Here is a 17,519-nt window from a genome sequence, read left to right on the forward strand (position 1 = left end):
TACTGCATCATGCAAACTAACTAGGTTTAGTACAACAGATTTAGAAAGGCATTAATAGTACCACAATTTCCAGACATTGTCTTCGGTTTCTTAGTTATTATAAAAACCATAATGTCATCCTTATTAGTCATCTCAGATAATCGTTGTTATGGAAGGCATCAGGAAGGTAGAGACCCGTGATTACCTTTAGTAATGGCAGATTAATAAATTAATAGCTACAAAGAGATCTCATAACCGCAGTGGAATGGATTAGGTGTCCATAGCAGCTTAGACAAACCCTGATGTAAGCATATATACATACAGTACATGCTTTTATTACATAGAGAGAAAATCACTTCAGCAAATATATATTTCTATACAAGTGGACAGTAGAATATTTCATACATAGACAAAAGTATTCTTTAATAAAGTATCTTAAAGGTTATATATATATATATATATATATATATATATATATATATATATATATATATATATATATATATATATATATATATATATAAACAAAATTTCTTTGAGAATCTTTGGATGTCCGATTCAGTCGGGTGAAGTAATACTTATAACTTTAAAGTTGTACAGCAAAAAGTAAACATTCTGAGGGCGTTACATCACTTATATCAAGTAACATTTGAATATAAACTCAATACAGTATTGGGATATTATTGCAAAATGAATCGCACAGCAGACAAAACACTTGTAGAAAAGGTTCATAATATTGTCAACCCACTCATGATCTATCCTCAAGTCTTGGTCTGCTCTGGCACTCTAAAGGCCAAAACAAGGTCAGATAATGCCACCAATCACAGATGAGAAATTCAACATCTCCAAGTTTGGCTCAAGTATCTTTCACGTACTGTAAGCATGACCACCTCAAGAACAACATCTGGCCATCTATTCAGTCTGAAGGCCGTAGCAAGCAGGGTCGGGAAACTTTACCATGTTTTTTTCCTCCAGAGGGCACTAGGAGGATGGTTTGTTGTAGCCAAACAGCCCCACAGGGAAGTACTTCACATGAGTGGGCCACTGAGATGCCAGCTGGAAGAACTTCACATCGTTCCACTCCATTCCATCTACAGACACTGAAACATGTTGATCTTGTGAGTCAAATGTGATTCTGAAGTATTTCTAGGTCAATAGTTAAGCAAATGTGTGACATGGCTTTCAGTTGGAAAAATGGAAACGAAACATTTTTCTAGTGGTCTCAGACCTTTCAGGCCCATAAACACCAAAGACGTTTAGTTTAGTGGTCAATTCTTAATCTTAACTTTGACCCCACAAATTTGAAATATCTGGTTATCATCACGCGACACTTAGGAATCATTTCTTCACATTATCTGCATTATGTGTAAACCTTTTAAACAGTGGATGTCTTGGTAAGCTTGGCTCAATTCCTTTGCATCACATAAAATAGAGAAAATCTGTTGTACCTCTTAGACTGGTTTGTTGATTCTTGGCAGAGCATATGAGTCTGGTGATGCCTTCAATGACCTGACTCTTTGACTCGGCGTCTCTCTCTCTAGGCTTCTTCCCAAGGAAGAGGTTCGGGACTGAAGACAGGCAACATGAGTAAATATAGTTGGTGAAGTACATGAATATGGAGCACAAAAAAAGTAGCAAAAACTGCAGTTTTGTAGCAGAGAGCTACAAATAAAAAAAAAGCAGAGGGCAAGAAAGAAAATGTCAAATTAAATTAAGGGGCTAGAAAACATGGTTAGTCCAAAAAAATTAAAAAATAAAAAGGTGATCTTTAGACAAATGTGTAAATCTAGTGGTCCACCTCACCTTTCTTGTTTTTCTCCTTGGTCACCACAGTCATGGACATGGTGTTAGAGCCAGTCTGGAGCTCAAATGAGCCGGGCAGTCTGCTAACCTGCAAGGATCTGAACGCACACTTCAAAGTGTTCTTATTGCCCATGTCTCTCCGCTCTCCATCTTTGCGCTTCTCAGCCCCTGAAGACACCCAGTAATCCACCTGAAGCCCAATGGCATCCATACCATGAGACATGCTGGGGCTCCTAGATAACAGAATCAGTTTGACCAGATTTAGTTTTTACCAGGCCAGCATTTTTAAAGCGATTGCAGCTGTAAGCTAAAGCAACGTGAGAAACAGCAGAGCCATGCAGATTTCTGTACAATGATGTACACAAACCCTAGAGCAGCCAGTCCGCTTAGCGATGGTGATGGAGGAGGCGTTGCAGATTCTTTCATCATCCCAGTGAGAGATCCATGAGCAGGTGGAGAAGTCGAAGGAACTGCCAAACTCAAAGCCAAACCCTCCTCACAATCTCCTCCTACAAAGAGTCAAATATTCAAATGAAACTTTTTTTAAAGTGGACTTTTCAGTCTTTCAGAGGTGGTCTAATAATTAGCCTCGCTAAAAACAAAACTAAAAGTAAATAAAACCTTGACAAACCTGAGGATCCTTGGCTGGGTTCTACCAATCCCACCTTAACCAACTGTTGCAAAAACAAACAAAAAAATGACATCAATCTATCCATCATTGGAAATTAAAATGCTTTTGTGGATTATGTTGCAATATACATTACTGTATAAAGTTTGGCCTCAGTATGTATCGTTTTTAGCCATTAAATTTATCAACAGATTAGATAAATGGCTTTCACAAAGCTTACCGACTAAAGACTTGTGAACAGTAGTGTAATAAAATGCACTCACGCCCACAAATGGAACAAAATTTTGGTAGGAATCATCATCTTGCCTAGAAGAGTACAATAGAAAATCGAAAAAAATAAATAAAATATAAATCACAAATATATGAAATGATGGGGTGAAAGAAATCATGTCAATCACGTCTTGTGTTTGCAGGTCAGCATGGCCTCAGCGATGGGAAACTGATGAGTAACCGTAGCTCCGTTGATGTATTGTAGAATTCGCCCAGCTACATCCACAAATTCAGCAGAGGAAGCTGAAGAGATACAAGAACAAATCCTAGTTGGACTGCTTATAAAATGCATCTCAACAGGCACAGGAAAGAGAATGACATGAAAAATAAAGAACTGTAGATGCAATCGTTTACCAGTCTGAGGCGGCTCTGGGCGGCTGAAAAACTCTCGCCATGAGCCGTCCAGGAAGGAAGAACTGTAGCGATTGTCCAGAGAACCCAGGTGTTTGGCCACAGGGTGAGAGCCTGTGGAGACACTCACATGATACAGCCTGCTTGATTTTTGGAAAGCTTTTGTCATTGTTGTGTGCAATATAATTGTTTTTAAAGGTTATTTATCCACACCTGTAGGCACCACAAGGAACTTCATATGACTGAGCCAGTCAGACATCTTGTTGGCAAGCTGAGAGACATAGAATCTCAAGACGGCTCCTAAGTAGCTCTGACCTCCAACCGCCACCACCTTCACTGGTTTGGGCATGACTGAGTTACAGTTGCAGCTGTGAGAATAAAGGAGGGACAATGAAAAGATGCAGACACAAGTAGTGGTAGACTTCCATACTACAATCTCTGATCAGCCATGCAGAATCAGGTTCAACAATATCAGTTCTGACAGCCAGTCATGACTATAAACCATGTCATTTCACATTTGGGTTTATTCTCAGTGATTCATTCCACCACTGTTACGCTTACAATTTCTGTATGCGTGTGAGAAGGGCAGAAAGGACGGCCTGGATTTCTGATCCGGAGCAGGTGCAGACCACCGGCAGCTTCTGGGCTTGCAGCAGCTCGGCCACATACTACAGAAACACACAGAATCATATTTCTCTACTTCAGGATGGATAAAAACTGAAGTATGTGCTAAGATACTGACACAACACAGATGTTCAACTTCAAGTTAAAGCGGTTATTAATTGAACACAAGAATGGCAAAGTTCTGTACAGGGTGGTCAGACAGGAAGTGAAATGGACTGGTATTTACGTGTCCTTGCCAATCGCTGCCATTGACGAGGATAAGGCTGTCAGGAAGTGTGCTGTCAGACAGCAGGATCTGGTTGAGCTGGTCATACACGATCTTCCTCGGCATCTAATAATGAAAAAAAAAAACCTGCATGACTAAAATCAAATTGTTCACTCTACATTTTAAGCATTTAAGTTGCAGTGTATAATTTCAGTGCTTCAGTTACTTTTGAAATAATGTAGCTTTTAAAGTATTTAATGGGTTTGAACAGTTCATGAATCCAAACGAGTCATTGATGCATTAATTTATTTTGTTCATCCTTGCAAGGCATATTTTGTGTTGTTTTGTTTTTAGCAAAAGTAAATTAAATGCTGCTATTTATCATTAGTTTTAATGAAATGGGGTCAGTAAAATTCTCTCTTTTTTATTATAGTTTTATTCAGCAATGGGGCAAAAATGAGAGTAAAGACCTGTTAAATTGTTACAAAAGATTTCGATTTCAAATAAATGCTGTAATTAGCTAAATTTCTATTCATCCAAAAATACTAGAAATAGAAATATTGAGCAGCACTACCATTTTCAAAATAGATAATTAGACATGTCTCTTGAGCAGCAATTCATCATATTTGAATGATTTCTGATGGATCAGGTAACACTGAAGACTGGACAAATGATGCTAAATATTCTACTTCGCCATCACAGCGATAAATAACAAACAACATTTTAAATATATATATGGTTATTTTCGGTTGTATTAATAACTCACAATATTACTTTTTTAACTGTATTTTGATCAAATAAATGTAGCTTAGGTCAGCATAAGAGATTTCTTTCCAAAACATTTATTTTCACAAACTTTTCAACTATAGTTCCAGTTTCCTGTCTAAGTTTAAATACGGTGACCCTTTTTAACTGATCATTTCTACACAACTAGAAGCGGCAAGCAAAATTGCACAAATAATTGTGTCCAAACGAAAACACTTCCAAAAGCCTTCTTCCATGTCTTTGTTTGGTCAAATAGACAGTCCAACCCTAAGCTCATGGCATTGGCCGAATCAGATGTTGACATGTTGGACCTCCACTCTTCAGTTATCCAATTAATGAATAGCACGCTTACAGTCGTCTCTGCTCATTAAACTGGGATAAGGGAAAGTGCTCCACTTTTTAAGGGCTCTTGTATTCTGGATGACTCAGAAGCGGCTATTTCAGTCTCAGGAACTGCGCGGTTTCTCGAAAACATTTGATAAAGAGTAGCAGAGTTTGTGAGCAACAAAAATATATTAGTGAAATGTATCAGAATTTTAATGAACGGCAGGGCAGTTTAAAAACGGCATTTCATCACAATGAACCTTGAGTTTGTTTTGACACCCCTGCACAAAAGTGGACCGCCATTAGAGCCAGGTGTTTAATCATGCCAGACCTAGTACAGAGTTACATAAGGAGAATTATCGCCCACTCTCTCTCCTCTAGCAACACACCCACTCCTCCCGCCCGCTTATCCTCACAAACAGCCCAAATGAATCACCATATTCCCTGCTCTGCCCTCTCACACACACACACACACACACACAATGGCGCACGCACAATATCCTGAGCAAATAGCCCTTGGGGGTTTATCGATTCTGCTGAGCTTCAGTAAGATAAACTTAAGAGCAGTAAGGCAGCTTTTCTTGGTTAAGTGCTAGCTCTGTGTGTTTATGGAGGTGGTTACCTGAGGGGTGAGGCTGAGCTCGGGTGATCTCTCACTGTCTGAGCTGTTGGTGCGTTCACTGAGTGGTTTGGACAGCTGTCTCTCTTTCATAAGGGTCCCTCGCCTCTGTTTGGGGGTATAACTGCCATCCAGTCTGGGGAGAAATGCACAGCTGCTTTTATTTATTTGTAACACATTTCATTTAACATTTCATCTCTATATGTGCATGAGTCTATGAAAAGCAAGCAACAATTCCATTTAAGAGTATAATTTCATGCACTGTAGTAGATCTCAGTAAATGAAAAGGGACTGCATACATAGTTTGTGGATAGACTAGATTAAGAGGGCCGTATGAGAAAAATATAATGAAATTAATCATTTTAAAACATGCCGGAACTGTATATAACAATATTGTTAATTTTACAAGAAATTTAGGTAAATAATTGTTTATACAGTGCGTTGCCCTTTTTTTCTTTTTTCTTTGGTACTTGATGGAATAAAACCACAAGATAAGGTAATTTATTATAAATTAGAATGGTCTGCGGTAAACATTTTAAAAACAAACAATTTCGGTTCCATTATATGGACAAAAATACAATGAAGGGGAAAAAGAAACAAAATTGTTTGGTTATCGTCCATCTTGAAACTAACTTGCTTTGTGTTTGTGAATGTATACAGGTTTGAAATAAGTTGAAGGTAAGTAAATGACAAGTTTTCGTCTTTAAATACAGGTTTTAAGTGAAACACCAACCTGGGAGACGGCATGTTAGTGCTGTTGCTCCTCTGAGGGGTCCGGGGCGTCTCTGCCACTGATAATATGATGCTAGGGGTCCCGTCGGCGATCACCTCCACTTCATTGAGTTCCTATAGCATTAACCTCTCAATAAATACTAGTTCATGGTCTCATAGAGGATACGATTTTACCAGTTTTACAACTGCCCTAAAAAGAATCTAAGAAAGGGGCAGATAAAGTCTTACCAATGTGTCCATCTCTGAGAAAGCTTCGTCCACGTGTGCACTGGGTGAACGCTGGATTTTACTAGATACAGTCTGCTCAACCCTCTTCAGAAGAAGGAATGGATGGGGAAAGAGAGAGCATTTAAAAGTAATGAGACAAACAGTGGCCTTAAAAGGACAGCTCACCTAAAAATTATTTACTCACCCTCAAGCCATCCTAGGTGTATATGACTTTCAGAGGAATACAATCAGAGTTATGTTAAAAAATGTCCTGGCTCTTCCAAACTTTATAATGGCAAAATAAAGAGCATCCATCCATCTTTAAAAAGTACTTGACACGGCTCCGGGGGTTTATAAACGCCTTCTGAAATGAAGCCACAAAGCTGTGTGGAGTGCTTTTTTTTTATGATGGATGGATGCACTTTATTTTGCTTAATCTCGACCACCATTCACTGCCATTATTAAGTTTGGAAGAGCCAGGCCATTTTTTAACATAACTCTGATTGCATTCGTCTGAAAGAAGAAAGTCATATACACATTGGATGGCCTGAGGTTGAGTATATCATGGGGCAATTTTCATTTTTGGAAGAACTATCCCTTTAAGGGCAGCAGCCATAAGGCAAAGCACAGTAGAGCTAAATTGCAGTGTTGAAATAAGGTCTCTCTCTGAATGACACTCACAGGACTCCGCTTGTCTTTTCCGTGGCTGCACCTGCTATTCAAGCTCCCAAACTCTGTCAGAGAGCTGGACTGTGACATGCCTTCAAAAAACGGCCTAAAACACACACACAAAGCCAGGGTCAGAATAAGAAAACTGAGGTGTAGGCAGTATGCCCACTCAGTGTATGACTAAAAAAGCTCAGTCAGTTATTATGTCAGTATAGAGAAATATGCTGCTTGTACATGTTTCCTATCGTATACAATATATTCCAGAATCTTACGAAACAGCAACACCACCACATTTACTGGCTGCCTCCTCCATTATTTAATCACATCTGTGTAATGCAGAGCAAAATGACTAAATCGATATCTGAAAGTGGGTGCCATTAGAATAAATATTATAATGCAGTACCGGAGTTTGGGTTTGGGGTTGCTGATAATACTGTCCGTTTCGTCCATGTCTGGGCCGCTGTCACTGGGGTTGTACATCTCAAGACTGTCATAGAGCTCATCCAGGTCCTCTTCCACATCCCGGATCTGCTCTTGGGACACATGATCCAAACCAAACCCCACCTGCAAATTATTACCCATCAATTACTAATAGAGATGAAAAGTACAATTGTACAATATTATGTATTGACCAGTTTAGAGAATTTAGCTTCAATACACTGACACAGGAAGTTTATTATATTTGTTCATTTACCCTATTTTATATTTAGATTACCTTCTCATAATCTGGCACTCACTTAATGCAATTTTTTTTTTTTAATGATTAAATAAAAATAGTTTTGAATTTTAATATCAGCCATGTATTGGTTATTGGCTATTTATTAAAAATGATTCATCTTATTTGATGATCAGATGTTTATTTGTATTAAGATACCTAATGTCCAAAGTGACCAAATGCAAAACTTAATTGAGAGTGGAAGGGAAAAGACCTCTGCTGGTGCATTACACTAAAGAGCGGGTACATTTGTAGGCAGGATGCAATTACCTCATCCGACACTTTAAACCATTTCACCAATGCCATAAGCTTCTTTTTGATGTTAGGTTGCTGGATTTAAAACACAAACACCTTGTTAGACCGAAAACGGGGGAGTCATAAGCAACAATAGCAAACAGACGCAAATTAACAGCGTATCTGGCAAAAGCAGGGGACAAAAATAGCACCAAGCAGAGAGCGAAAAAAAAACGCTGTCACAACATCCACAGAGCGCTGGCGAAGGGACTAGAGGCTTGTCAGCTAGAAGACAGGGCACACAGGAAAACAAAGCAGATTTGTGAAGGCATCTGAGAGGAGGAAGCAGATAACATGTTAATGTGCTCAGAAGCCCCATCCCTAGAGTTTCTATATGACTGCAAAAATCGCAGCAGCTCCCATAGCTACTGCTTCTACATCTAAAGAACATCAGTGGCCCCAAGGTGAAAAAATGCAGTTGGTTAGCTTCTTGACAAAGCCTGAGTCAACATGGAGGCACAGAGAAAGCTGCTATTGATCTGTGAGGTTTTTTGTTCTAATCCTGGACCGATCACTTACGTCACCTACGTTAGCTCTGGTGATGGAGGCTGTGGAGGGGAGTTTACGGCGAGGTTTCTTTTTCCTCAGTTCATCCTCGTCATCATAGAGGTACTGCACAAAAATGACAAGCCATGATTTAAAGATCAAAAACCTTACTTGAATAAAATAACAGTTCACAGTGACTACTGTATGTCTCTCAAGTGCCAGGGTGATCCAAACGAGTTGTGCACTATATTAAAAGTCTGTGGCAATATGATTTTTAAAAGAATGGTTCACACAAAAAAAAATTATTTGGTTAAAATTTACCTCAGGGTATCTGAGATGCAGATGAGTTATTTCTCTGAACAGATTTGGAGAAATTTAACATCAGGAGTTCAAAAAGCTTATAAAACATCACTATAATTCACAAGAAATCCACACCGTATTAACATCTTGTGAAGCAAAAAGCTTTTTTTTTTTTTTTATATATCAAACTGTTTCTTTTGGCTAAAATACAAGTCCTGTTTCCATAAAATTGGTTTATCCAGTGAAAAAGTTGCGTGGTCTGATTCAGGAGAGAAATAGTAAAGATCAAGCACTGTTTACAAGAGAAAACGGTTCTAAACAAATATGATGGTGGATCTTGATGTGAAAGGACAAAAGGGGATGGACTTCTTCTCTGGAGAAAGTGTTATTATGGTGTACGGAACCAGAAGCAATGGTTTGAAGTTAAAATGCTTTAATTATTGCTTCGCAAGATGATGAACTGGATTAATGGATTCGATTACAAGTGGGTTATGTTGTTTAAATCAGCAGTTTGAACTCATTTTGACAACAGGCCATTCACTGCAGAGGATCCACTGGCAAGTGATGTAATGCTACATTTAATTAAATCCGTTATTATGCAAAAAAACAAATGAATCTACATCTTTAACGTTATATGGAGTTTACAAAACACCTCGTTTTTGTGGTCCGAGGAAGAAACTGCATGATGATGAGTAAACAACGACAATGTTTGTTTCTGAATGAACTAATTTATTAAATCACTCATTTTGGCTCTCTTTATTTCTTTAAATTTCTTTCCTCTCTTTTCCAGAGGGTCTTTTCATGCCACAGTTCTTACACTTCTTATCTGATAATTTTTTGCTTTATAAAACCCATGTAGTGCATTTCCTCAGTCATCTGACTGATTCATTTCAGTCTCTGTGCACTGTTCTAATTCACTAAACAGGAAATAGGCAACATGGCTGAATATCAAAATCAATCACTTCAATCTCACAGGATTTACCTGCCCCTGCAGAGGGTCATCACTGCAGTCCTGCTCTGACGAATAGCTTTCTTCTTCCTCCTCAGAATAATTATCGATGTCTGGTGAACGATCTGAAGAAGAAAGGAAGAAAACAGGAAGGAATTCAACCAGAGCAGGCCTTGCTAAAGGACTTACTAAAAGTGTTCTCAAAAATATAAAAAAGCAGCCTTGACCTACTTTTGGAATTCTCATTAGCTGGTTTAAATTGAAATATATATCAAAGGGTGCAAGTCTCACCGGATAGCTTGGCCTTTGGTCCCACTGGGTCGATGGGTTGACTGGAGAGAGAATAGACCCTGATCTCTGCAACAGGCACTGATGTGTCCTTCACGGTCGTGTGCAAGCTCAACACCTGAGCACCTTCTGTAGGGTGCTGCATCACCTACAGACAAGGAGAACTGAAGCCATCAAGTAAATTGAAAGACAAAGGGGATTAGAACCATTAACTCCATTAAAGTGATAAAAAAAAACTTTCAGATGCATAGAAAGTTGTTCTATTCCCCCTCCTACAACAGCCTTTCATGTATGACATTTTTAAAAACATTTTCAAACATGTGCTAAAACGTGGGTTATTATTTAATGTTACACAAGCGGTCTAGAATCACACAAACCGGATTTGTAGGGTTTTGCAGTTCCTCACCTCAGCCATATTTATCATCCCTAGCGCGAGGGTCTTGTAGCCCAATATAGTGCGATTCTTGTACCTCTTGCGTCTCTGGAGCATAATCTGAAGCTTGTTGGCATCTCTCTTCAAAAAGTGTGGGTACTGAAGACAAAACGGAAGGAATAAAATACTGTAGAATGTAACAGTAACCGGATCGAATTTATTATAACAAAGGGGAAGAGTCACTTAGGGACTTCCAATAGGTTTCATCATAAAACCATAATACTGTAACATTATCTCTGCAAATGTCAATTTAGTACTAATCTCATCCAAAACGCTGTCAAACACAGCTAACCTGAAGAGAGAAGGTCAGCTGAAGATCAGTCTCGGTAAGGCCAGCAGAAGACAGCATGATTTCATTTGACCGCAAAATGCGTTTTGAGCCCTAAGGAGACATTTAGACTCATTAGTCAACTAAACACAGATTAAGCACAAGATTTATATTTGAGGGATGTAAACCAGTAAAACTATTCACTATATCACCTGAAGTTTAACTGCAATGACCACCGATGTGAGATCTCGGTCCAGCTCCTTCAAAATCGCTAATTTTTTAAGAGTCAGACTGAGAAGTCTGCAAAAGAAAACAAGAGAGAGATGCTCAAGTTGCTCGGAGGACAAGTTGCTATGGCAGCTGAATGAATAATCTGTCCCCGAGCCAGCTTATCAAGTTTACCTTACAGAGTTGACATTTTGGCTGACATTTCACCTAAATTCCACACAACCACTGCATCTTTTTTGTACTGTGATTGAGAACAGTCATGATGGCTTTTAATATATGTCACTGTCAGGCACAATTACAAATTAAAATGTGCCTCATATATTTCAAAGGGATTGAGATTTAATGGCCCTCATGTTGTGCCAAACCAATATGCAATTTATATTAATTTTTGCAGTGGAACACAAAGTAATAATAATTTACACAGTTCTTTTCTATTAGTGCCTCTGTCTGTCTAACTTTGTGAATTTTTATTTTTTTTGGAGCTTGACATCATGAACAGTCATTAAATAAACTATAGAATAGGCTATATGTACAGAAAACAAACATGACTATAGCTTCAACATCAAGCTAGAAATCTAAGGATAGCTAGAAATGAAAACCATTTCTAAATGAATCTCACCACTGCACATAAAGATAGGACATTTGATGTAAACTGGTAACAGACAAAGAATGCAATGTCCCAAAATCTGGGTTGTCCTCTGATACATCTCCAGAAGGTGTGCTGAGATGTGTTTGGCCTGAAATCAAGAACACTGCATTGGTGATATTAGATTAGGGGGAGAAATCTCAGAGTGACACAGCACTCTAGCGCTGGGCTCATTCAGTTTCTGTGACAGGTTGAAGATATATACAATGACAGGAACACTGTCATAAGTTTTTTCATTAAAGGGGGGGGGGGTGAAATGCTCGTTTTCACTCAATATCCTGTTAATCTTGAGTACCTATAGAGTAGTACTGCATCCTTCATAACTCCAAAAAGTCTTTAGTTTTATTATATTCATAAGAGAAAGATAGTCTGTACCGATTGTTCCCGGAAAAACACGAGCGCCTGGAGGCGTGACGTGTGGGCGGAGCTAAAGAATCACGAGCACGAGTAAGCTTTTGCGTTGAGAGCGTTTGGAAGCTGTGACATTACCGTGAGGAAAAAAACATCCAAAACAAACCATCGCTAACAGTCAGATTCAGCGTATATTTATGATCCAGAATCAGATCCAGAGGCTGAATTTTAACAAGTGCAGCATCAGCGACGACGTCTCTATGTGGTATGTACTGAAACTGTATATATTTGCTTAGCGGTTTTGGAAAATTTCCACTTTATGTCGTCTTTTTTTTTTTTTTTTTTAAGCTGTACATGTGGAAATTGCAGTTTGATTACAACATCGCATGTTGTTTACTTGATGTGCTGCGCCGATAGCTAAGTTAACAACACAGAGATATTTGAAGCAGTTTTACTCACCGCCTGCGGTTCCAACACACGATCGTGACCCTTTTCGTTGGGACTGCATTATCCTTAAGAAATAAACGATGTGCAAATCCGGCGTCAAACTGGGGCTTGTTTGTTAAACAAGCATCTTCGAAATGAACAAACAAAAACACTTGCACAACTCCGTTGATGCTCTGTAAAAATAAACTCCATCCACTGGTCCCTTAATGCTGTTTTTTCTTTGGTAATCTGTGCAGGGTTGTCTTGCCCTGGCAACCAAAAACACACTTATTTCGTGACAATTCGGTCTCTCGCTCTGATCAGAGAATGTCTGTGCTCTGCTCTACATTACAGGTGTGCCAACAAATAAGGCAGTAATGAATCCTCTCATTTGTTACATTAGTATAACATCAACAACAGAGCTCAAACTATTACAATCAACCATATATTTCAACACCTTCTGGTGTTCGCATTCATGTTTATTGCATGCTGTAACTTATAGTAATGTAAATTAGATGACTCACGACCAGCGCGATAGCTTGAAATGAGTCAGGCATATGGCACGCCACATTTTAGGAGCGAGATTTTTTTGTTCTAATTTTGTGATAAAACTGGACAGTTACAAATAATATTATCTGAAAACCTTGGCTTGAACTACGGGTGATTCATAGGGTCAAATAGAACCTGCATTAACGCGCCATTTTCATTTAACCGCCTTAAAATGAGATTGCGTTAAGCTTGATGGCCCTAAATTCTACACAATAGATATTTTCTTAAGACACAGTAATGTATGGTCTGACACATTTTTCCACCCCATTTGATGGATACAATCTGACATTTTAAATAATCATTTAAAAATTATTTTAGCCAGATAATTGCCTATACACTGTTAATGTATTTATGTAGGCTATGTTATGCATGCACCAGTGTTTCGACCAGTAAACAGTAGGCTATATATCTAAAACATACATTAAATTCTTCAAGTTTCAATTGTTTTTTAAAATTTCTTAAAATGATTCAACAACTGAGACATAAACAGAACAAATTTCATTTGACAACCAGAAATGAGTCCAAGAACAGGGAAAATGGTTTAAACACTTTCTAATAAAGATCTGTAAAGGTATTACTTTACTTTATTTGGGTATTACTAAATTATCTTTAAAATACAACATCCTGAAAAGACATTTCATAATTGCTGTTAATTGGGCTCAAGTGATAAATGTATGTATTTGTATAGGATAAAATAGATATCTTGACATACAATCAGCTTTTATTTCTCAGCTACAGATGGTGTTGCATTACCTACAAGCAACATCTCATGCTAAGCTAAACAAGAAAATACATTAACACATAATAGCAGCTTGAACCCAGTGCTGTCTTCAAAGTGAGCTTTATTGAACTGGGACTAATTCACTTACAAGTCTGTCCCTGTGCATTAGAGTGTAACTCTAGAGCACATAGGTAATGAAATTGGGAGGGGAGAACCAGATGCACATCTCACCTTTCAATGATCTTATGCAAGAGTCTAATGAGACATTGTGCTGCAACATCAGTTTTGGGTTTACATTAAGCAATAATCTTACTCATGTGGTTGAATGTAAAGTACAAAGTAAGAAATTAAACCCTTTTGAATGCATTATGGAGCCAACGTCAAAGAAAGAGACGAGTAATGTTCTTTATTCTGAGCGCCTGTCACTTCAATGGTGCTTTTCATCCCTGCTGGCAGCTCTTACAGTCAGGCTCTTTGCTTCTTCATGGCCATTTTCTCTTCCACTCTCTGGATGTAGCATCCTAAAGCCCCTCCTCTATATTTCCATATAACAGTCCCTTCATGTAAGTACTGAGGCTAAATATTGACAAGTAGTAAACAGCATATGCTTCCACAATATTGTGTGAATTATACAGAGGAAATACATTGCTTAAAATTTTTTTAATAAAAACGTGTCTCTTCCTGCTCTAGTTTTCACTGCAGCAAAAATGTTAGGATGCCATTTTAACTCTTCAGATTTAACGGTGGCTCTGCATAAAACATGTTGTTTTTAGAAAACTGCTCCATTTAGTACTTTTATCTACTGTAGCAAGTTACCATGAAGAACATTTTGCACAAAAAAAAATCGGTTTAGTGTAAATTGTCAAGAACAATTCAAAAAGTGAAAGTTGTATATTACAGTATATTCATTCATTACACACAGACTGATTTATTTCAAATGTTTATTTCTTTTAATTTTGATGATTATAACTGAGAACTAAGGAAAATCCCAAATTCAGTATCACAGAAAATTAGAATATTACTTAAGACCAATAGAAAGAAAGAATTTTTAGAAATCTTGGCCAACTGAAAAGTATGAACATGAAAAGTATGAGCATGTACAGCACTCAATACTTAGCTGGGGCTCCTTTCGCCTGAATTACTGCAGCAATATGACGTGACATGGAGTCGATCAGTCTGTGGCACTGCTCAGGTCTTATGAGAGCCCAGGTTGCTCTGATAGTGGCCTTCAGTTCTTCTGCATTCTTGGGTCTGGCATATCGCATCTTCCACTTCACAATACCCCATAGATTTTCTATGGGGTTAAGGTCAGGTGAGTTTGCTGGTCAGTTAAGAACAGGGATACTGTGGTCCTTAAACCAAGTTTTGGTAGCTTTGGCACTGTGTGCAGGTGCCAAGTAATGTTGGAAAATGAAATCTGCATCTCCATAAAGTTGGTCAGAAGCAGGAAGCTTGAAGTGCTCTAGAACTTCCTGGTATATGGCTGCGTTGACCTTGGACCTAAGAAAACACAGTGGACCAACACCAGCAGATGACATGGCACCGCAAACCATCACTGCCTGTGGAAACTTTACATTGGACCTCAAGCAACGTGGATTGTGTGTCTCTCCTCTCTTTCTCCAGACTCTGGGACCCTGATTTCCAAAGGAAATTTTGCAAAATTTACTTTCTTCTGAGATCATAACTTTGGACCACTATCTCATGCTTCTGACACTGTCTGTTGTTCAAGAGTGGCTTGACACAAGGAATGCGACAGCTGAAACCCATGTCTTGCATACATCTGTGCGTAGTGATTCTTGAAGCACTTGCTCCACTCTTTGTGAATCTCCCCCACATTTTTGAATGGTTTTTGTTTCACAATCCTCTCCAGGGTGCGGTTATCCCTATTGCTTGTACACTTTTTTTCTTCCTCATCTTTTCCTTTGCATCTCTATTAATATGCTTGGACACAGAGCTCTGCCTCTTTTGCAATGACCTTTTGAGTCAATGATCGTCTTTTGGACAACTGTCAAGCCAGCAGTCTTCCCCATGATTGTGAAGCCTACAGAACTAGACTAAGGGACCATTTAAAGGCCTTTGCAGGTGTTTTGAGTTAAATAGCTGATTAGAGTGTTACACAAGTTGTCTGCAATATTGAACATTTTCACAATTTTCAAATTTTCTGAGATACTGAATTTGGTATTTTCCTTAGTTGTTTGTCAGTTATAATAATCAAAATTAAAAGAAATAAACATTTGAAATATATCAGTTTGTGTTTAATGAATTAATATTATATACAAGTTTCACTTTTTAAATGGAATTAGTGAAATAAACTTTTTGATGATATTCTAATTATATGACCTGCACCTGTACTCATTCACACATACACACACACACATTTGCATATGTTCCAAAGTGTCAGTAAAATATAAACAAGTGTTACAGAACTAATATATATAATTTTAATACAAATGATTACATATTAGTGCAAGGGAAAAGTAATAAGTAGGCTAGTAGCTAATGTGGGAGTACTAGTGAGTGACTAATTAAATAAAGCCTGTTATTATGATACTAAATATTAGTATGAATTTGAACTTGACAATGATGAATTAGTTAATCATAATTTCGTAAAAGAAAACATGTACAAGTAACAGAAACGTACAAATGTTCAAACTGTTTGGCACAGAATATGGGTGTGTAAAGGTTAAAAAAAACACCCTGGTCTAAAGTAAGAAGCCAGTGTTTCATGTGATTTCCAGTGCAGCGTGATCTGGATTAACGATTTACTCTGGTACAAAGTAACTCTACTGGCGACTGTAAAAAAGAAAAAGAAAAAAAGCGCATGTCTACTAGAAAGGAAAGAAGCGGCGTACCTGGGCACACAGCTGGGAGAGGAGCTGTCAATCTCCCATGTCGCGAACAGGTTCATCTGAACCGGGCGACTCGAAGAAACCGTGACCGTCCTGAGAGGCTGCAAGTGGGGAGACGGAGCTCCCGCTCGCTGCTGAAGCCCTCCTCGCTCCGACATGCTCTAGTCTCGGGTGCTGTGCTGTCGGTCTCGGTCAGTTTAGACACGCGCTCAAGCGTGAAGTCTGGTCAGATATGGACACTTTCATGGCACGCGCCTCCTAATGTTCCCGCCTCCGCTCAGCGGTGGATTCATAGGAGACTTCACTTCAACTTGCTGCTGAGGCCAGTCAGTTCAGCTGCCGGCTTGTGATCAGCTTCTGGTCAATTGAACGTTTAAAACAACAGCAGGAAGCGGAAATCTCTTTTTTAAAAACATATAGTAAAGCTACTAAGCCTCTCGTTCAAGACGCACGTACTGCAAGCGAGCGACGCGACGCAACAAAATTGAACGCGTTACTTAAATTGTCTCTGGTTTTATCGAGTAGCTAAGGTCCCCTAAGGATCAGTCAGTAGGCTATTAGAAACAACAAACAAACAAAAATAAATACAGAGATTTTAATTTTGTTGTATTTCCAATAATATAATGTTGGATTTTTTATTATTATTATTAAAAGTATTTTATAAACCTATAATTTTAAATTGAATATAAGACAAACATTTGATTTCTAAGGCTGTAGCTGCAGCTAATTAATTATGAGCACATCACGTTTCATTTGAATATTGTTTATTTACAGATTTTGTATTTAGGCTAATGGATTTTATCATCTGTTGCTTCAACTGAAACTGTTTGAAAAGACAGA

At 38.3% G+C, this 17,519-nt stretch overlaps 1 protein-coding gene across 2 annotated transcripts; it reads right to left on the reverse strand.

Moving 5' to 3' along the window:
* Positions 1-924: 924 nt before the first annotated feature.
* LOC113064082 (phosphofurin acidic cluster sorting protein 1-like) lies at positions 925-17,149 on the reverse strand. 2 transcript variants are annotated; one of them, XM_026234625.1, is made up of 24 exons: positions 16,683-17,149; positions 11,122-11,209; positions 10,934-11,023; positions 10,615-10,740; positions 10,212-10,356; positions 9,954-10,045; positions 8,714-8,797; positions 8,162-8,221; positions 7,580-7,740; positions 7,189-7,282; positions 6,529-6,612; positions 6,302-6,414; positions 5,572-5,704; positions 3,882-3,986; positions 3,593-3,699; positions 3,245-3,399; positions 3,035-3,145; positions 2,809-2,923; positions 2,674-2,716; positions 2,414-2,456; positions 2,150-2,291; positions 1,783-2,015; positions 1,428-1,547; positions 925-1,079 (listed from the first exon to the last, which is right to left on the reverse strand). In XM_026234625.1, exons 1-24 carry the CDS (start codon positions 16,835-16,837, stop codon positions 961-963), a joined length of 2,718 nt encoding a protein of 905 aa, XP_026090410.1. In that variant the 5' UTR covers positions 16,838-17,149; the 3' UTR covers positions 925-960. The 2 variants fall into 2 exon arrangements, with proteins under 2 accessions (XP_026090410.1, XP_026090409.1); XM_026234624.1 differs by having other exon boundaries at positions 8,705-8,797.
* Positions 17,150-17,519: the final 370 nt, after the last annotated feature.

Source organism: Carassius auratus, chromosome 46, assembly GCF_003368295.1.
Source record: "Carassius auratus strain Wakin chromosome 46, ASM336829v1, whole genome shotgun sequence".
Classification (NCBI taxonomy): Eukaryota; Metazoa; Chordata; class Actinopteri; order Cypriniformes; family Cyprinidae; genus Carassius; species Carassius auratus.